A 21,878-nucleotide genomic window follows, 5' to 3' on the forward strand; every position below is an offset into this window, starting at 1 on the left:
CTGTCCGTGCCAGAAGCTTGGTGTCCTTGGCTTGAGAGGGCAGGTAGATAAAAATGAATTGGTGTAGAAGCAGATGTTGGCACTGAAGGTGGGAAACTTTGAGTTAGGGAAGGAAATCAGAAATCTATGAGTCTCCTTTATGAGAGACACAATAATGAAAGTCTTAAGCATATATACTGTGTGTGTTTTTTTTTTACATAAAAGGAGGTGCTCTTGCAATTAATAAAAGCACATTCATTTCAAAATGTTACTGGTATTAAATATATGGTACTTTTGTCATCATGAAATTTCTAAAGTAGGATGTGCTGAAAAACAGCCATCACAAAGTAGACAAAGCCACGTGATTATTTTTTAAAACATAAAGGAGCACTTTCATACTTGAAAATGTTGGAAAACATTTGTCCATAGCAGTCATCTCCCAACTCTTGAGAATTAGCTCCCTTGCCACTAAAAAGTATAGATGTGTATTTATTATAAGTTGTATACAACGATATTGTTATGTAATTTTAGAGATATTCATAAATACAGAAAAAAGAATAAGATATTTTAAAAGCAGAGAAGTTTTGTTTTTTCCCCATACACCCTTTATGGAATCTTACATTTCCATGGCGGGTACATGAGCTCCACTTTGGAGACCAGAGGGGTTTCTGTGAAGGTCAAAGGAGTGGTTTTTCCCCTTTGGGGTTTACTTTCAAGTATAGTAAAGTATTTTAAGCCAAGATCCTGGTTCAGTTTGTTAGCTCCAGTAGTCTCCAGCTGAGCTTTTTCACCGGGACCACAATGTGGGTCGTGGTAGCCTGGAGACAAGGAACTGTATCAGCTGCCGAGCTTAGAGGAAAAGTATTCCCCCAGGGTCGCTGGGGCAGGCTGCGGCAGCTTTCGAAGCCTCAGGGCTGCTGCAGAACAGCCTTCTCACGTGAGTCTTGTTTTGTTCTCCATTCACGAGCCCCGAAGGAGTGTTGTGCAGATGTGGGGGTGGGAGCTCCTCTAGTTTCCTCTTTCTTTCTTGTAAGGGTCCAGTGTAGCATCTGAATTTGCCGCACTCCTTATTGACACACTCCCAGGAGCCTACCTGCTTGTGGAAAACAACCTATTTGGTCAAAAGAGTCTCCCAGTTTCCTACTTCATTGTCTTGTTCTGGAAAGTAGCAATGCCAGCGTCTGATGTCCCAGGCAGGGGTTTCTGTGAGCCGTTAGTTGATGCTGCCTTCCTTAAAAACTGCAAGACTTCCAGTTACCAGCATCCTCACCTTGACATCTGCTATTGTTTGAATGTGCCCCCCTCTAAAATTCAAGTGTTGCCAGTGTGGTAGTATTTAAGAGGCGGGGCCTTTAAGATGTGATTAGGCCAAGAGGGCTTCTCCCTTGTCAATAGGGTTAAGGCACTCTTAAGAGTCTTCACGCTGCAGCATTTAGCCCTTCTTTCTCCCACACCTTCCCCATATGAGGATGCTGCAAGAAGGCCCTTCCCTCATCCAGGAACCGTGATTTTCAACTTCCCAGCCACCAGAACTATAAGAAATAGATAACCTTGGCCGGCGCCACGGCTCACTAGGCTAATCCTCCACCTTACGGCGCTGGCACACCGGGTTCTAGTCCCGGTCGGGGCGCCGGATTCTGTCCCGGTTGCCCCTCTTCCAGGCCAGCTCTCTGCTGTGGCCAGGGAGTGCAGTGGAGAATGGCCCAAGTGCTTGGGCCCTGCACCCGCATGGGAGACCAGGATAAGTACCTGGCTCCTGCCATTGGATCAGCACAGTGCGCCGGCTGCAGCGGCCATTGGAGGGTGAACCAACGGCAAAGGAAGACCTTTCTCTCTGTCTCTCTCTCTCACTGTCCACTCTGCCTGTCAAAAAAAAAAAAAAAAAAAAAAGAAAGAAAGAAATAGATAACCTAGTGTCTGGTGTTGCATTGTAGTATCACGATAGGATTAAGGTAGCATCCAAGACTTCATTCTACATTTCCAATCCATACCTAATAATATTTCAATTCACACTTCCCTTTCAGTCAGGTTGGTCTTCTTACCAGCTTCCCGAACACTCCTGCAGCCCCTCAATTTCATGACCTAACGTGCGTGTGTATACAGACACACACAGGCACACACCTCATTCTCCTGGTTTTATGACCCCAGGCTGTTTACTCCAAGCAGACACTCCTCCTTTTCTCCACCAGTGAAAATCCTATGCAGTGTTCAAAAGCAAGATGGATGCCATGTCCTCTCTAAAGATTTTCCTACTCAGCTCTCTGGTCCTCAGGCGACTTTGCATGAATATCACCCTGAATAGTTATCAATGTGAATTGCTTACCACCTGAGACCCTGTTGCTTATTCTAACTCTGAATTCTTGATTCTCACTTCAGAACTTGTAAACTGTAACTACTGAAAGTGAGCCCAGACACCTGCATTTTTACAGGGTGCTTGTGATGGACAGTACAGTCTGAGGGCCACTGTTACTGGGTAACTTAGGATACAGCCCTCTTTTTATCTACACGTCTGTTGTTCTCTTGAGACTTAAGGAACAGATATGTCTGAGTGTTCTGCAGACACTTCTTGGCTTTGAGACCACTTCTAGAGCCCTCCCAGAGGCGACTTCGTTCCCTTTCATTCTTGTAGCCCATTATGGAGATCTGCACATTTAGAGCACGTGAGGGCTGCAGGCGACACTGGCAAGTTTTTCAAATCAGCTCTGTTGCCACTGACTTGTGACCATGCTGGAACAAGGCTCCAGGGGCCACCGGCAGAGCAAGTTAGGTAGGACCTGGGCTGCGGGTGTGAGGATTAGGAGCTCAGCAGACCTACCAGGCAGTGGGGGGATATGTTCACCTGCCCTTAAGTGTCCTGCAGTGACAGGCCTGGAAGTGAATGCCAGCCATATTTGCTTCAGTAGCACGGAGGAGAATGAGGGTAGTCGGTTCTCTGTGGCCTTTCTCTTTTTCCCCAGGGCTTCCCCTTTCATCGGGAAAAGAAAAGACATGAACTGGGTTGTAGGAGTAGGCCCGTATACTGAATGTTCCCAAGTCTATCTCTGTTAACCGGGCGAATAGCAGCTCAAATAAGTGCCAGAAACACCAGGCTGTAGTTAGAAAACAAAGAGAAAAACCCACCAGTTCTGTCTGGCTGGACTTGGGCAATCCCTTTGTCTTTTTAATAAGGAACCTCACTACATTTAGAAATTGGATTGCATGCACGTGTATGCATGTGTGTATGTATCTGTGTGTATGACCAGTTATCACCAGCTTCATCTTGGACTGAAAAAATAACCCCCAGATGGAAGTAATTGAATTCATAAACTCTTATATTTATAGAATTCCTTTCCAGAAAGCTCAAGGCACAGCAGTCTATAGCAGAAATTAGCTTGTTCCTGGAGGATCTCCATGTGTTTTGGTACAGGGCAGCTCCTATAATTATTGTTGTCATTTGATATTTGGAGAATGGAGAATCTTTGAAGGTTAAAAAGGTCACATGGCGCTAGTGGAAGAATTGGGAGTTGTATGCGAAGTTTCCCCTCCTGTTTCTAGTAGTAATTTCAAAAGTGAGGTCCACAGATTAATGACGGGGTTAGGGGGAATGATAAGAACTACTTGTGTAATTTGTTAAAAGAAGAGATTTCTGGACCCCATTTCTTTAGAAAGTCCAACTCTGTGTGTGGATAGAAAACTGTATTCTTGCTGGCGCCGCGGCTCACTAGGCTAATCCTCCGCCTTGCGGCGTCGGCACACCGGGTTCTAGTCCTGGTCAGGGCGCCAGATTCTGTCCTGGTTGCCCCTCTTCCAGGCCAGCTCTCTGCTGTGGCCAGGGAGTGCAGTGGAGGATGGCCCGAGTACTTGGGCCCTGCACCCCATGGGACACTAGGATAAATACCTGGCTCCTACCATCGGATCAGCGTGGCACGCCGGCCGCGGCGGCCATTGGAGGGTGAACCAATAGCAAAGGAAGGCCTTTCTCTCTGTCTCTCTCTCTCACTGTCCACTCTGCCTGTCAAAAAAAAAAAAAAAAAACTGTATTCTTTATAAGTATTCTACATAATACTGATGCATGGTCAGATTTTGGAACCAATAGTAAAGACCGTATGATGGCTACACTGCCCACTTCATGCCATCTTTGCCTGAAGTGTGCCTTTTTAATGTCTGTCTTTTTGCCTTCTATTCTCTTTCAGGCCTCCCAGCTCAGGCCAAGAAACATGCTGAGTCTGCCAAGACCACACTCTTGACCTGGAAGGGGAACACGACCTCAGAAAAGGAGAAAAAGGAAATCCTGGATGCCCTGGTCATGCTCTACTATACTGTGGGGGTGGCTTGGCTCCTCCAGAACCAATATCCTTATCTTCCCAGCTGGGTCTGGTGACAGAGGCCACAGGGCACCCACGCCAGGTGGGTTCTTTCACCATAGAAAGGTGAGTAATGGAAGCAAGGCTTTGCAGCTGTTCCAACATCCAGGCCCTCCGCAGCCCTCTTGTCTCCACCTGTAAAGGTATGAATCTTCGTCCTGCATCTGTTTGTGTAAGCTCTGAAGTGAGCCATGGGAAGGCTCTCATGAGTGAAGCATCCTTTACCCAGTTGAAGGTTTTCTGAGTCTATCCTCTTCTTTACTGAGCACCCAAGAAAATAAGAATATGTGTGCGGGGGTGGTGGTGGCATAGGAATGGAGAGAATGGGTGGTAACTTAAAGTACAGTCTGGCAAGCTAGACTGTGTACTGCAGTCCCCTGGGAAGTTGGAAGAATTAGATATCTGGGTCCCACCCCAGAAATTTTGTCTCAGTGGGTGTGGGGGTACATCTGTTAAAATATTAAAAAGCCCCTCAGGTGCTTATAAATGTATACCATAAACCACAGATTCAATGAATTCTCAATCATTTTAGTTTTTTGAAATAACGTTGTGAACACAGCCCATGATGATGGAGGCCAATTGAAATGGACAAAAGGAGTAGTTCTCTGCATCCCCAGAGTGGACTGTTATAGGTGCCTCTCTTTAAAAAGCTGTGATTTTTGGCAGCCTTTTGATATGGTCCCACCTTGAAAGGTGTGAAGGGCATTTCTTGTTCACAAACAATCATGAGCCCAGGTATTCCCCAGGCTCTCCTCTCTATGCATCCCCCAGGCTCTCCTCTCTATGCACCCCCCACCCAGGCTCTCCCCTCTATGCATCCCCACCCTCTCCTCTCTATGCATCCCCCACCTCCCAGGCTCTCCTCTCTATGCATCCCCTCCAGGCTCTCCTCTCTATGCACCGCCCCCAGCTCTCATCTCTATGCACCCCCCCCAGGCTCTCCTTTCTATGCATCCCCACCCAGGCTGTCCTCTCTGTGCATTCCCCCCACCCAGGCTCTCCTCTCTTTGCATCCCCCCCCCCCAGGCTCTCCTCTCTATGCATCCCCCTCCTCTCCTCTCTATGCATCCCCCCCAGGCTCTCCTCTCTATGCATCCCCCCCCAGGCTCTCCTCTCTATGCATCCCCCTCCTCTCCTCTCTATGCACCCCCTCCCCAGGCTCTCCTCTCTATGCATCCCCCTCAGGCTCTCCTCTCTATGCATCCCCCCCCAGGCTCTCCTCTCTGTGCACCCCCCCCCAGGCTCTCCTCTCTATGCATCCCCCCATCTCTATTTTTGGTCCTATTGTTCAACTTGGACAATCTGATTTGTGGCCTTCTTCTGTTATACCCTTAATGGGAAAATTAGTTAAAAATGTGGGAAATAGAAGAATATTTGGGAATTACGGGGATTTTCTTTCTAGCTATTTGCTGCTGGCCAAAATATTGCTTTGCTTGGACTTCTTAAATAACCCAGAAAGTCCCTTTCAGCATAATTAGTTCCTCTCTTTTACCATTCCAATGAACGAACTCCGGAAAAATGAGTAACTTGTTACAAAGTAGATGCCTCTAAAGGAAGTCTAGTATAATTTACAGTTTCCGTTCACTCCTGGAAACCCTCACCACCCCCTCCAGCGCAGACTTCAGGGAGCTGCCACAGAAAACCAAGGCCCTCTTCCTTTTCTAAAGAATTCTTCCTTCTTGACAACATATATATAGAGAGAACATAGAATATAGTTAAGTACCCATTTTTCAAATATTGCCTGGTTTTCCCAAGAGGCCCTTTTGTTTGCTTATCAACTCCTGCCCCTGCTCATTGGCAGTTGGCTTGTGTGTGTGTATTGCTGTTTTCTTGACTTTTTCACCGGCAGAGAGGCCTATTTCAACCTGCAGAAGGCAGAGAGAAACATGAAGGAGCTGAAAGAATTATGTAAGGGAAGTGTTTGTGAATTACAAGTCTCAGAGAAAGACCTAACAATTGCTTTGGGCAGGTAAGATCTGGACTTAGAGAGGCTTTTATGAATGAGGCCTAGAGATACATGATGTTGGTGCTGTATATAAAAGGAAAAAAAAATTCAGGGTCCAAAACCCAGAAACTCAAGTGGTAATAAAAGAGGCTCATATTTACCAAGTGTGTATGTTGTGTTCTCAACTTAGTGTGCACTGCCTCATTTAACCCTCACAACCGCTATAAAGATAATTGGCTTGATTATGAAGTCATTGGAGAAAGGACAAGGAGACTGAGGCTGAGGTTAAACAAATTGTCCAAGGTTACCTAGCTCACAAGCGTTAGAACCATGATCTGAACTCATGAACTCTTAGCTCTTCGTCATCCTGCCTTTTCCACTTCTTCTAGGATTAAATTTTTTTTCTGAATTCTCATTTATTTCTGTTGCTAAGTGTAACGTCTTAACAAATGAGGAGGGAACATTTAATGAAGATAATTAATTGGAAGCCATGAAAACTATGTATAGCACATGCATTTTTAAGTAAATTCTGTTCCATATGGAAACAAAATTCATGGAATGTGTTCAAGCCAGCATAAGACTTAACTGTTTTGCAATTGATTTAGGGATCCTCTGAGAATCAGCATATTTGGAAATGAGAGTGGGCCCATCAGATTACCAGAAAAAAAAATAATAAAGAGTTTACTGTTCCCTAGATTTTTCAGATATCTTCACATCATTGAATGTAATCTGTTTCCAAAGCTGTAAGCACTTGGCACAATAGGGCAGATAACTGAACAGTAAATAAATGAAATACATGTAGCCCGTCTGCCTCCTGTAAACAACCATGAATCTAGAAGTCAAATGGGAAATGGTGGGGAGATGTTGGAATGTCCAGAACTAAGTCAAACAATTGTTTCTCATCTATAGGGCCATAAATTAGTATCTGCTGAATGTGTACTGCCGTCACAAAGGCAGTGGCTGCAGTTTTTCTGCCTTATGTGAAAGATGGTCTTGTTCATTTTTCATGCTGTGTTCTGGTACTCATTTGGCTTATTCATTTCATGGTAATTATTGAGTATTTTGTGCGTGAACTGTTTTAAATGTTAGAATTCTTACTAAGTCTAACTATGCTAGACACTGTATGCTTTACATAATTTTACTCAATTCTTAGAAAGTTCATGAGGATAGATCTTTTTATGACTTTCAGACTTTTTTTTTTTTTTTTTTTTTTTTGACAGGCAGAGTGGACAGTGAGAGAGAGAGAGACAGAGAGAAAGGTCTTCCTTTGCCATTGGTTCACCCTCCAATGGCCCCCGCGGCTGGCGTGCTGCGGACGGCGCACTGCGCTGATCCGAAGCCAGGAGCCAGGTGCTTCTTCCTGGTCTCCCATGGGGTGCAGGGCCCAAGCACTTGGGCCATCCTCCACTGTACTCCTGGGCTATAGCAGAGAGCTGGCCTGGAAGAGGGGCAACCGGGACAGAATCCGGCGCCCTGACCAGGACTAGAACCCAGTGTGCCGGCACTGCAAGGCGGAGGATTAGCCTAGTGAGCCATGGTGCCGGCTATTACTTTCAGATTTTTAACTTTCAAGTTAACAGAAAGGTTAACTCAAGTCTGTTGGAAGAGCCAGGATTGTAACTGGGGCATCTGAAATCATTACTCACCTTCTGTACTACACTGAGTTGTGTTTACTATTGATCAGATGTCTCATAAGGCCAAATACCTGTTTCATTTTAAGGGCTGGGAAACTAAGGCAATATTGTTGAGGCCAGACAACTTGTTAGTATTGCCCTACAGGCTCTTTAATTAGAGCCATTATAATAACTTCTGCTCTTGTGGTCAAGGGAAATGGTGATCTGATAGAACAAAAAAATTATTTTTATATTTAGTTCATATAGTATCTGGTAATTTAGATATACTTATTCCTGCTTTATTTGGAACAAATTATATGATTCTGGGATTTGATAAAACTAATAACTGTCAGAACCAGCTTTCAGCTACCTGTATTCTCATTGTAACTGCTTTCCCTGGAAAGATAAACCTAAGTGAGATGTTGTATTATCATTTTAAAGAATTATATTCCCAGTTTCATTGTGGGAAATCTGAAAAGAATGATGTGAAAAAGAGAATAAAAGTTAATTATAATACCACCTCCCAGACATAAGTGCTATGAACATTGTGAAGATACGTGTATATAAGAGTACTTCAAAAGTTCATGGAAAATGGAATAAAAGATAAACTTATTTTGATACAAAATATTTTGAAATTGTATAGACAAGGAGGTCTTCAAAAATTTATGGAAATATATATTATGAAATATGTATGCATTTCAATTTTTGCACCAAAATAAACTTATCTTTTAACTTGATTTGTCCGTAAACTTTTTGAAGTACCCATACGTGTGTGTCATATCTGCTCATATACATATATCTGGATCACATTTTATATGAGTCTAGTTTTATATCTTGCTTTTTTAACTTAACGTATTTTGAACATCTCCCTAAATTGTTAACCTAACAGGAAAACATGGTTATGTGACGAATTTATTGTATGATGTGCATAGTTTATTTAACCACTCCTCTGGGAGATATTTACATTGTTTTCTCTGTCCTCTGTCATTTTTAACTGAGGAGGAATAAACCAAGCTAAACAAAATCAAACAAAGCAAAAACTTTATTTGGCCTGAAAGAGCTGGAACCAGAGGTAATAAACTTTTACTCTATTTTAGGAAGTCTGTGTTTATTGGTAAATTATCTCATTTTGTGAATTGCTAGAAGTCATTTTTTCCATTTGCTTTTCTGTAAAATTAGAAGACAGCATGGCATATTAATGGGTTTAATGAATGGTAGTTGAATCTGCCGGGCAAGATGCAAAATAAGAGTGTTTTTTACAGCAAGGCTGAATTTTGAGCCAACCACACAAATGATTTGCCTAGGAGGGCCAAATTCTTTAGTTCTTAGAATCAATTCCATATGTGTCTGCAAAGTTAGTGACCTCTCTTTGACTTTTCACCTTCATTTGTTTTTCTGTAGAGCCTCCTTGGCCATCCACAGGCTGAACCTAGCTTTGGCATACTTTGAGAAAGCAATTGGCAACGTGATTGCTGCCAAGGGTGATGGCACATCAGATCTGATCAGCCTGTATGAGGAAATAGCTCAGATTGAACAGCTGAGGAGGAACCATGACAAGGCCATCCAGTACCTGAAGCAGGTTGGTGGGTTGGCCAGAGTCCAGGTTGGGTGGCCTTGTTTCTCTCTAGGGTCAAGGAAGCTTGGGCCTCTCAAAGAACACAGCGGGGATTGATTCCATTTTAACCCTGACTTCCCTCCAGATTCAGGCAAGAGCCTTTCATCAACCGTCAGTGACCTAGGCAGAGAAAGTGACTCAGGTGGGCAGGTGTAGTTGCTGTGTGACCCGACCTACAGATGGTGCTTCCTCTTCCAGGCTGCTCGCTCATCTCTAGGTGCTGGGAAGAGGAGGTTGGGGATGAGTCTGCTCCAAGACGAAAAGCAACTGAAGTCTTCCACAAACACAAAGGATCTTTTAAATGAAAGATCATGGTATTTTGGTATAATGCTGTCATTTATCCATTAAGCTCGTCTAGCTGGTTGTATGTCCAAGGTTAAGGTTAAACTAACACAATGATGTTTCCCTTGGAGGTAACTAACTTGACAAATGCCCAAGGGAAACTGAATCAAAACACAGAAGGAATGTTGAGTCTATCATATGAGAACAGTTTAGGGCACTTTTATGTCTCATGTACTTGAAACTGTTAGTTAAATTTACCTTTTTTGTCTTCCAAATGAGAATGCTGCTGTGCCTAACCTCCAGCATACACAGAGGAAAATGCTGGATTTTCTGTACCATAGAAAAGTGCAATACGTAAAGCAGTCAGATGCTGAAGAAAAGGCACTGCAAACAAGTGGACAGTCCAGGGTTATGAACATCGTGCAACTGGGAAGCATTTGGGAATGCGGCCCTGAAGTCAGGGAGCCCACTGCTTACAGAGGGAGCCAGTGCAGTTTTTGTGTTCAAGACTTTCTTAGGGCAGTGGTCAGATCAGGATGGATAAAAGAATAAATGTCAGTGATTCCCACCACCACTAAAAAGTGAGAGTTCATTTTTAAAAAAAAAAATTTATTTATTTATTTGAGAGGTAGAGTTACAGATGGAGAGAAGGAGAAACAGAGAGAAAGGTCTATCATCTGCTGGTTCACTCCCAAAATGACCGCAGCAGCCGGAGCTGGGCCGATCCAAAGCCAGGAACCAGGAGCTTCTTCCTGGTCCCCCATGTGGATGCAGAGGCCCAAGCACTTGGGCCATCTTCTACTGCTTTCCTAGGCCATAGCAGAGAGCTAGATCAGAAGAAGAGCAGCCAGGACTTGAAGCAGTGTCCATATGGGATGCTGGCACTGCAGGCGGAGGTGTAGCCTACAGTGAGAGTTCATATTTAAGGAATGTGTTTAATACATGTACTTGAGCATATTATTAATTCATTTATCCATATAATAGTCCTATGACATGGGCACCATTATTATTTTATGTCATTTTAAGGATAAAAGTGAAACACAAAGAAGAGTAGCTAACTCAATTGAAGTTGTGTAGCTAGCAAGTGTTAAAGGAGGGATTTGAACTCTGAAAATTTGACCAGAGAGCCTATACTCATAAGGACTCTGCCTGATATGTAAGCTGCAAGTCCAGTGATCCCTTTACTTTATTAAAAAGGTTTGTTGGCGCCGGGGCTCACTAGGCTAATCCTCCCCCTTGCGGTGCCGGCACACCAGGTTCTAGTCCCGGTCGGGGCGCCGGATTCTGTCCCGGTTGCCCCTCTTCCAGGCCAGCTCTCTGCTGTGGCCAGGGAGTGCAGTGGACTCTTGGGCCCTGCACCCTCATGGGAGACCAGGAGAAACACCTGGCTCCTGGCTTCGGATCAGCGCGGTGCGCCGGCTGTAGTGCGCTGGCCGCGGCAGCCATTGGAGGGTGAACCAATGGCAAAAGGAAGACCTTTCTCTCTGTCTCTCTCTCTCTCACTGTCCACTCTGCCTGTCAACAAAAGAAAAAAAAAAAGGTTCATAGTGTCTGGCCTATGAAATATTAGCACAGGTGGTTGTTTCCTTCTTGGTGGATGTATATACTAGATTTTTCCTTCTTTCTCTTTCCTGAATGTTATTCCTTCCATTTTAGCACAAATAGTAATAATAATAACAATAATAATAAAAATGATACTTCTTTTCTGCTTATTATATGTCAGATGGTGTTATAAGCACTTTACATCTAGTAATTCATTTACTATTTACAACAACTGTTTATGAAAAATACTATTTTTGCCATCCTTGTTTTACATTTGAAGAGGGCAGGTAATCTGAATTATGTCACAGTAAGTGGCTGGCTGTGCTAGGAACTCAGGCAGGGTGACTCTAGATCCATGCTTTATTAAACTGCCTTTGATACTTTCATGTAATTTTATTTTTGCTGTGAAAACTTATAAAACAGTTTATTTTATTTATCAAATACATTATTTGAGCTAACATTTACTGACAACTTCCCATGTGATGGGTACTGTGCTTAGTGGGTTGCAAACACCATCTCATCTAATTTTACCAAACCCTAGTCGCTGGGAAGCACATGAAGTCCTTTAATGCATGCAGATGAAATTACTTGTTCAAGACTCATAGCATGAAGTGGAAGAGCTGGGACTCCAACTCATCTCTCCTCTAACTCCATGACTGGCTATCTATTGGCTTTGTATCAACCAGAAATTCTATGAGAACTTACAGAAAATTTGCAGTAATTTGGGTACTTAGTTTGTCATGATTTTCTGTCTTCCAGGCCCATTCTATTTGTGTTTCTTCGTTCACTGAAGTCAGCCCCCAAACTGCAGAGGCTAATGCTTTACTAGCCAGAGCTTATGCCATGTCCGGAGAGCCCCAGCACAAGGGTAAGTAAAAGAGGCAGCCATGTAGTCATCATCATTGCCTGACCACGTGTGGGAAGCGTATTAGCAAATGATCTTTCTACAGTAAGGTTAGAATTAGCTATTTGTGCCTGTGATGCCAAGATTAGGCTGGTCATGATTTCATACAGAATCAATTACACATGAATTTAGATCAGGTCATATCCACTTCCCCAGTTAGTTGGACCATCAAACCTATAAAATCATGTGATTTCTATTTCCTTTATTTCCTTGATAAGGAGTAGAAATTATATACACTATGAATGTGACCTATGAAGTACTGGTAAATGAGGAAATCCAATTATAAAAGAGAACAACATTGGCTCCTCCTGTACTCCTCCTCCATTCTCAATCTTCTTGACCCTTTTGCTCTGGCTTTTAGGAGAGAATGTTTGAGGCATTTAGAATTTTTTTGACCTAGATTCAAAAGTGAGGTACCGGGGTTTCAAAAGGAAAACCGGGTGATTAATCCATCAATGATGGCTCTTTGTCAAGGTCATCTGTTTGAAAGTGGGCAGCTTTTAGGGAGACACAAACAACCAATGAGGGAAGACAGAGTGTCATTCTCAACTGGCTTGATCAGATTAATTGACACATGGAATCAGAGGCCTGTTAAGGGATTTGTGAAGAATGTAATTTGAACATTTAAAAAATGTTTCTTTTCTCTGCTTATAAAAGTAATCCATTTTGGTATATTATTTTCCAATTTGGGAGGTAGGAGTATAGAGAAAATCTTGCATCTTATTTATTCTACTCTTGCATTCCCCATGTCACTAAATAAATATTTGAAGTTTTAATATTTTAAGTATTGGTTTATGATGCATAAAGGTGAATTGAAGACTTCCTGATTTTGTGTTTATTAGCAAATTTTCTTCTCTTAAAATTTTCTCTTGTGGGCTACATGCATTTGGCAAAGCAGCTTAAGTGTCTGTTTGGGACATGTGAATTCCATATTGGAGTGCCTGGTTTAAGACTGTTCTGCTTCCATCCAGCCTCCTGCTAATGTGCACCCTGGAGGAAACAGGTGATGGCTCAAGTATTTGGCCATTCATGTGGGAGACCCAGATTGAGTTCCTGGCTTCTAGCTTTTGCTTGACCCAGCTCTGGCTACTGTGAGCATTTGGGGAGTGGACCAGTAGATGGAAATCTCACCCTGTTTCTCTGCCTTTCAAATAAAATAAATAAATAAGCAAATAAAGAAAATTTCCTTGTGCATACTCAAAGTATAGATACTATACCTAGAGTGGACACAAGAAATTTAATGTTTGTAAATATGTAAAATGTTTACCTTGAGAATTTTTAAATTTTATTCTATTTATTTGAAAGGTAGAAAGGCAGAGAGAGGAGCCGACAGAGAGAGATCTCCCATCTGTTGATTCACTTCTGAAATGCCCACAATAACCAGGGCTGGGCCAAACCAAACTGAAGCCGGGAATCAGGAACTTAACCCAGGTCTCTGATTCAGGTGGCAGGATTTCCACTCCTTGGGCCATTATTGCTGACTTTCAGGAAGCGCATTAGAAGGAAGATGGAATTAGGATTAGCCAGGACTCAAAACCACAACTCCTATATAGGATGTGGGTAACTTGCACAATGTCTTAACTGCTATGCCAAACACCTGCCCCTAACTTTTTTTAATTTATGAAAATAAGCCAGAGCTGGGAGAATCTAAAGCACTTAAGTTTTTCTTATACTATTTTTTTTAAAAAAAGATTTGTTTTTTTGAAAGACAGAGTTAGAGAGAGAGAGAGAGAGAGAGGTCTTCCATCTGCTAATTCACTCCCCCAACGGCTGCAATGGCTGGAGCTGAGCCAATCTGAAGCCAAGAACTAGGATCTTCTTCAGGTCTTCCACGTGGATGCAGGGGCCCAAGGACTTGGGCCATCTTCTACTGTTTTCCCAGGCCACAGCAGAGAGCTGGATTGGAAGTGGAGCAGCTGGGACTTGAACTGGCACCCGAATAGGATGCTGGTGTTGAAAGCTGGGGCTTTAACCCGCTGTGCCACAGCGCCAGCACCTTATACTGATTTTTAAAGAAAATATAGATCTTAAAATCATATCATTATTAAACTAAATTCCAGATGGATTAACATCTTATATATTAAAACTTAAAATATAAGGTAGCCAGATGAAAATACAGTTCTGGAATAAAAAGTACTGAAGTTAAGGGCTGGCTCTGTGGCTCATTTGGCTAATCCTCCACCTGTGGTGCCAGCATCCCATATGGGCGCCGAGTTCTAGTCCCGGCTGCCCCTCTTCCAATCCAGCTCTCTGCTGTGGCCCCGGGAGGGCAGTGGAGGATGACCCAAGTGCTTGGGCCCTGCACCCACATGGGAGACCAGGAAGAAGCATCTGGCTTTGGATCGGCGCAGTGCGCTGGCCATAGCGGCCATTTGGGGGGGGTGAACCAACAGAAGGAAGACCTTTCTCTCTGTCTCTCTCTCTTACTGTCTATAACTCTACCTGTCAAATAAATGAAAAAAAATTACTGAAGTTAAAAAATAGATAAAACAAGAATTTCTAAACACACATAAAGATATAACATAAAAGAGGTTCACAGTGTTAATTACATAATGATCTAAAACTGAGTCACAAAGAAAAAATTAAAAAACAAGTAACTCATCCAGAATGAGAGAATAATCTGAAGAGAGGCTTAACTATTCTTTAAAAGATGAATTTGTAGTTTTCTTTCCAGGTCCAGATAGTTTCATCATGGAATTCCCACGTAACATTTAAAGAAAGAATAACACCAATTCTACAGAATATCTTCCAGAAAATAAAACAAAAAATAAAAATAGCTACAGATAAATACCTTCATGTACATAGACAAAAAAGATCCTTGACAAAATATGTGGGAATATATAAAAATAATATTACACTATGATCAAATGAGGCTTTTTTCCCCTGAAAATAGCAGTCTGGTTAAATAGTCAAATTTGGATCCTTGTACTTTACCGTATTAATAGTCTAAGGATGAAAAGCACAAGATCTTATCAACTGGTGTACATAAAGCATTTACAAAATCCAACATGCACTCATGATTGAACTTTCTCAATATGATTTTTAAAATGGGGTTATGGGGCATGTACAAAAACCCTATAGCTGGCGCCGGCGCTGTGGTGAAATGGGTTAAAGCTGTGGCCTGCAAGTGCTGGCATCCCATATGGGCACCGGTTTGAGACCCAGCTGCTCCACTTCTGATCCAGCTCTCTGGTATGGCCTGGGAAAGCAGTACAAGATGGCCCAAGTCCTTGGGCCCCTGCACCCTCGTGGGAGACCCGGAAGAGGCTCCTGGCTTTTGGCTTCAGATTGGCTCAGCTCCGGCCATTGCGGCCAATTGGGGAGTGAACTAGTGGGTGGAAGACCTCTCTCTCTCTCTCTCTCTCTCTCTCTCCCTCTCTCTCTCTACCTCTCCTCTCATTGTGTAACTCTGACCTTCAAATGAATAAATAAATCTTTAAAAAAAAAAGAAACTGGCGTTGAATAGATTTATGTCTATTAAATAAGTTGAAATAATAGTTAATAAATATATCAAATGGAAAGCATCAGACCCAGATGGGCTTACTGCTGAATTCTGCTTAGTATTTAAGGAGGAAAATAGGCCAAATTTTCTATAATCTCTTTCAGAAGATAGAAGTTGAGAGAACACTTCCTAACTCATTCTGAGGCCAGCATTGTCCTAAAACCAAAATCAGACAGATAGTGCTTGTTATGGGTACATTAGGATTTCTCTACCTAAAGAACATGCAGATGTTTACACTCTGGTGTCTGGCTGATGGACTTGGTTTAGAGATTTTGATCTAATTGTGGTGGCTAGGCAGTGGGGCTGGTGGAGTTCTTATGGTCATTGGAGATATGCCCTTTGAAGGTGGTTTTTGCGAGAAGGTCTTCTCAGCCTGGCTCTCCCTCTGTCTGCTTTCCTGGCTCACCACGTGATCGTGTCTCTGCACCTGTCATGAGCAGCCTCCACAGACACTGGAATGTGGGGCCAACTGATCCTGAACTATAATCTCAAAATGTAAGCTAAAATGAATCTTTTCTTTCTCAAAGAAGCTCTTCTTGGGTATTTTAGTTGAGGTTGTGAAAAAACAGTATCTCCTATATGCAGAAATTCTCAACAAAACATTAGCAAGTTGAATCCATCATGTATAAAATAAATTATATACCACAACCAAGTACAATTTATCCCAGATATGCAAGGCTACTTCAACATTTGAAAATCAATTAATGCACCATACTAACAGGCTAAAGAAAAAGGATCACATGAATCACATGAATCAGTGCAGAAATAGCACATGACAGAGTCTACGTCTCAGTCATGAGGAAAGACTTCCTCCTCCTGATAAACCACTGCTATGGTTTTGATGTGGTTTGAGGATGTCCCCCACCCCCCAGTTTCAGGTGCTGGAAGCTTGGTTCCCACTGGGCAGACGATTGAGAGATGGTGGTGCCTTTGAGATGTGGGGCCTACCAGGAGCAGTTAGATCACTGCCCGTGGAAGGAATTCTTATAGTTCTCTGGAGAGGGTGGTTATAAGAGAGCCAGACTGGCTCCTCCCTGCTCTTTGATTTGCTGTGTCACCATGTGATCTCTCTGTCTCTGCTCTCACCATGATGCTATCTGTCATCAGTGGTAAGACCAGGGAAGTCCTAACCAGACCAGTTCCATACTGTGAATTTTCAGCCCCCAAAACTGTGACCTAACTAATCCCCTTTTCTTTTTTAAAAATTTTTTTGACAGGTAGAGTTATAAGACAGTGAGAAAGAGAGAGACAGACAGAAACGTCTTCCTTCCGTTGGTTCACTACCCAAATGGCCGCTATAGCCAGCACTGCACCAATCCGAAGCCAGGACCCAGGTGCTTCTTCCTGGTCTCCCATGCGGGTGCAGAGGTCCAAGCACTTGGGCCATCCTCCACTGCCCTCCCGGGCCACAGCAGAGAGCTGGACTGGAAGAGGAGCAACTGGGACTAGAACCCGGCGCCCATATGGGATGCCAGTGCCACAGACGGAGGATCAAACCAAGTGAACCACGGCATTGGCCCCTCCCCTTTTCTTTTTAAAGTACTTCTAAAAATGGAAAATAAAACCCTACAGCTAGCATCATTTTTCTTAATTCTGGAAAACTAGAAGCTTTCCCATTAAGATCAGGAACAAGGCAAAGATATCCCATTTAACCATTACTTTTCAACGTTATAGTGGGAGTGCTGGCCAATACAATAAGATAAGGAAACAGATGGTATACTCTTTGTGAAGGAAAAAATAAAACTGTTTTTGCTTGCAGGTGACACCTTTGTCTATCAGAAAATCTGAAAGAACCGACAAACAAAAAAAATAAAATCTTTTGGAACTGAGTATAGAAAGGATACAATATACTAGCTTAATATACAAAAATCAGTCACTTCCCTAATTACCAGTAGAGAACAAGTGAAATTTGAAATTGAAAACAAAATACCATTTAAAGAAGATGTGAAATAATTAGGTATAAATCTAATAAAATCTGTAAAATTTATATGAGAAAAGCTACAAAACTGATGAAAGAAATCAAAGCAGCATTGAATGAACTGAGATATTTTGTGTTCATGGATAGGAAGTCTCCATATTTTCAAGCTGTCAGTTCTTCACAACTTGATCTATAGTTTCAACTCGGTAAAATATGATCAGGTTGGTTTTTGGATATTGGCAAACTGATTCTGAGTTTATTTGGAGCAGCAAAAAACCCAGAATAACCAATACAACACTGAAAGAGAAGAAAAGAGTTGGGTGAAACTTAATTATAAAGCCGCAGTAATCAGATGGTGTGGTATTGGCAGATTTTCTCATTGTTTCTGTGCATTTTCTACATCGACTGCATAAACATCTATTATGCTTGGAATAAAGGAACATTAAAAATAAATTTTAAGCAATTTTATAGTTAAAGTACTTATAAAATCACAGCTCTGTCTCTCAAGATCTTTCTCTCTTTGTCTCCTTTACCCTCTCTCTTTCCCCCACCCTCCATATACCACACATGCACAGACACATGTACCAAATAGGAACTGCAGTAAATAGTATTCTTAATCAGAAATATAAAAATAATATAATCTAAAAATATAATCTTAACAGTTCAATAGGAGTTTAATATATTTATTTGTATTCCTAGCATTATAAGGTTATTCTGACAGAATTTTTTTCTGTGCATTTCATCAGGAGAATAAAAATCAGAATATCATCTGATCCCATTGAGTTACTTCATGGACTTTTAAGGTGTTCTTATGAGATTGGGATGAGAATAGGCATGGACTTTAAATATGAAAATGTCCATTGAGCCATAGCTGATGCAGCACATTTGTGAAGGCTAGCAGCTTGCCTTAAATTGTCGTTTCTGTTGTTCCAGATGCTATTGAGACATATTTTATAAAAAGTATTAGTGCATATCAAGTAACATTGGGCTCAGAAGATTCTGAAACACTGGCCACCATTGAAGAATTTTGCAAATGGCTTGTCCAAAATGGGGAAAAACAGGTAAATATTAACAACATAATTGCTGGCTTGTTTATTAGATCAGAACAGCCTTTTCATCTCACACCTCAGAAACAAAACTTCTGGAAAAAACTAGAAGTAACACACAAGACTGGTGCTACTTGGAATATTGTAGAAACATTTATCTTGTATATGGATGTGTGAAATACTTTAATGCTGGACATTTACAAGCTCTGGCTTTCTGAATTTAATATTTTAAGTCAAAATTGGCTTCTGCCTTTGCATCTAGCTATCAGGTTTTTTTTTCTCATAGTGATATTTCCCTCTTATTTGGATTGTTGGTCCTTTATTAACCTCAAGTTTGTTTTCACATTAAAAATTACAGAAAATTCTATTGATTGCTGACTTTTTTACCTTGACATCCCATAAGTCTAAGCCATCACTCAAAAACTTTTGACCCAAACTTCCTAGAATCAGCGCAGCATGACCATAGTGAAGACCTTTGTCTTTGAGAGCGCACATGATCTAATCACACTCAGTGTATGCTTCGTCAGGCAGCTGAGAAACAAAGATAAATTGGACATAGTCTCACTGGCTGTGTCACAATGAGTTTAAGAGTATGGCTATGTGTAAGAATTTATTTCTAGGAATAAACCTTTTATACCATATTTGAACACTTTTATAACTGAAATTTTCTTTATTTACATTTTAACTGCCACTTGTAAAAGTAAAAACTGATAGGTTTGCAAAATTTTTTCTCTGGCTGTGATATTTTTGTTGGCTCAGAAAATTAACATTAGACCCCAGTGCCATAAAATGGCTGATCTAATATTTAATTTTTATTTTCAGAGATGTGAAAACACTTGGCCAGAATTTTATTGGTTATCTTGGTTATGCTATAGTGCAATGAACAGCTAAAGACTTTTTTATGATAAAACACCTACACCAGTACTTGATGGTCTCCTACTTCTAACCACGTGCTTCTAGAATACCAAGCTCCTGGTTAAAGATGAGAATGGATCTGTGCAGGGCTCTGGACAGGTCACCTTTACCATTAGAAAGCATGATCCATGAGGGCAGGAATTTTTGTCTGTTTTACTGTAGTGTCCTTGGTGACTGAAATAACAGGCACTCAATAATTCAGTTAAGAATTGGTGCTCAATAATTGTTGAATGAAATTGAATTTTATAACAATTTCCAAATTTTTAAAGAGTTCTTTCTACTACCCCCAGCCTGATGTATGGCTGTAGGCCTGCTCTGAGGGACCATAATGGAAACTTAGAATTCTGACTTGAGAATTGTGTTCCCATAAAATATAATTTTTTGTGTGTATGTGATTAGAAATTTATTCTTCTACAGATAGGAAAAATAAACAGGATCTTTTTACCTGGAATTTTCACTTTCCAGTAGTTCATTAAAATGACTAATGCAAAGAGAAAAGAGACACCTGCTATATGTTTCCTAAGGCTTTTAGAAAACATTGAATTGAAGAGAGGGAAGAGGAAGAGGAGTAGGAGTATGGGTGGGAGCATGGGTAGGGCATGGTGGGAAGAATCACCATGTTCCTAAAGTTGTAATTATGAAGTGTATGAAATTTGTAACTGCAAAGCTGTACAGTTCTGCATACATTCCTATGGATTTACTACTAAGGGTACAGTTTAAAAACTTGCCATGGGACCCCAAATCCCCTTAAGCTGGGTGCTAAAAATACTATCGTGTTAAAGTGATAATATAGATAGAATTAAGTGTTAAATCAGTCATATAAATAGGATTAAATGTTTGGTAATAATAATAGATAGAATTAAAAAGGAATGAATGCTCCAACATTCCCATTCAACATGGGAAGCAGTCCATACAGCAGACTCATAGAATGACAATTGCTTTAAGTAGCACTCTGACCTCAGAATCAGCCCTTAAGGCATTCTGGTCTGGCCAAAAAGCCCACAAGAGCATTTCAGACATGGAAAGTCAAGACACTGTGGCAAAAAATTGTCCTACATGGAGCACCTCAGTGGGTGAGACCCCAGTGGAAAAGTGGTCATCAAAGAAGGATGTACTTTTCTCTGAAGGGAAGAGAAAACTTCCATTTTGCTTATGACCTTGTCTAAACACTGACAGAGTTTGTGGATTAAAAAGGCTTCTCTAGCCTAAGCAGCTCATGTCAAGAGCCTTGGGTGATCATTGATGGCATACATAAGAGTGGTAATTGTTAAATTAACAAGAGGAGGGGCTGGCACTGTGGCTCACTTGGTTAATCCTCCACCTGCGGTGCTGGCATCCCATTAGGGCGCTGGGTTCTAGTCCCGGTTGCTCCTCTTCCAGTCCAGCTCTATGCTGTGGCCCGGGAGGGCGGTGGAGGATAGCCCAAGTGCTTGGGCCCCTGCACCCGCATGGGAAACCAGGAAGAAGCACCTGGGTCCTGGCTTTGGATCTGCACAGTGCCGGCCATAGCAGCCATTTGGGTAGTGAACCAACGGAAGGAAGACCTTTCTCTCTGTCTCTCTCTCTCACTGTCTGTAACTCTACCTGTCAAAACAAAACAAAAAAAAATGAACAACAGGAGTCACTATTCACTCCCATGCAGGACCTCTGTCCTCAAAGAGTCGTATTATGAGAGTTAACAGTAAAACTTTTTCTCAAAGATTTATTTCATTTTAGTGTATTAACTGGAGGATATTCTTATGTCTCATAAGTTATAGTTAAGCCTAAGTGTCCAACTCCATTGCTTGTTTCCTTAGAAGCTTTCTTAATTAATGCTAAAACTCCTTCTCAAGGACTTTCTTTTAATGTATTAAGTGGAAGATATTCTTATGTCTCATAAGTTATAGTTATGTCTAAGTGCATGCAAAAGATATATTATTCTTGGGTGCTCCTTCAAAGTTAAGTTTCTAAAAAAAACAGTGAAATTAACTTCAAGATGCAATGACTTTGAACAGCCCTTGTCTTGACTGTTGAGGAACATTTTTTTTTTTTTTTCAGTGCAAATTGTTGAACTCTTAGTATAGAATTGGTCTTCTGTGTATAAAGTTTTTTTTTAAAGATTTATTTATTGATTTGAAAGTCAGAGTCACACAGGGAGAGAAAAAGAGGCAGAGAGAGAGAGAGAGAGAGAGAGGTCTTTCATCCACTGGCTCACTCCCCAAATGGCTGCAACGGCCCTGTGTATAAAGTTACTTGAAAATGGATTTTAGTGGAGAATGAGGCTGGGAGTGGGAG

General features: G+C 41.7%; 1 protein-coding gene across 4 annotated transcripts in view; it reads left to right on the forward strand.

Moving 5' to 3' along the window:
- The window catches only part of TTC23L (tetratricopeptide repeat domain 23 like), a 58,818-nt gene that overhangs the window by 16,393 nt on the left and 20,547 nt on the right, over window positions 1-21,878 (forward strand). For 3 of the 4 annotated variants that reach the window (XM_089312701.1, XM_089312702.1, XM_089312703.1), the window contains exons 5-9: window positions 4,152-4,308; window positions 6,166-6,291; window positions 9,282-9,459; window positions 12,079-12,187; window positions 18,577-18,704. In XM_089312701.1, the coding sequence (XP_089168827.1) occupies window positions 4,152-4,308; window positions 6,166-6,291; window positions 9,282-9,459; window positions 12,079-12,187; window positions 18,577-18,704 (698 nt within the window). Of the gene's footprint in view, window positions 1-4,151; window positions 4,309-6,165; window positions 6,292-9,281; window positions 9,460-12,078; window positions 12,196-18,576; window positions 18,705-21,878 lie in introns of those variants that run through there. The other variant, XM_089312704.1, reaches the window with a different exon arrangement.

The sequence above is a fragment of the Oryctolagus cuniculus genome, chromosome 14 (assembly GCF_051225735.1).
Source record: "Oryctolagus cuniculus isolate XC-2025 breed Fujian yellow rabbit chromosome 14, ASM5122573v1, whole genome shotgun sequence".
In the NCBI taxonomy this organism is placed as follows: Eukaryota; Metazoa; Chordata; class Mammalia; order Lagomorpha; family Leporidae; genus Oryctolagus; species Oryctolagus cuniculus.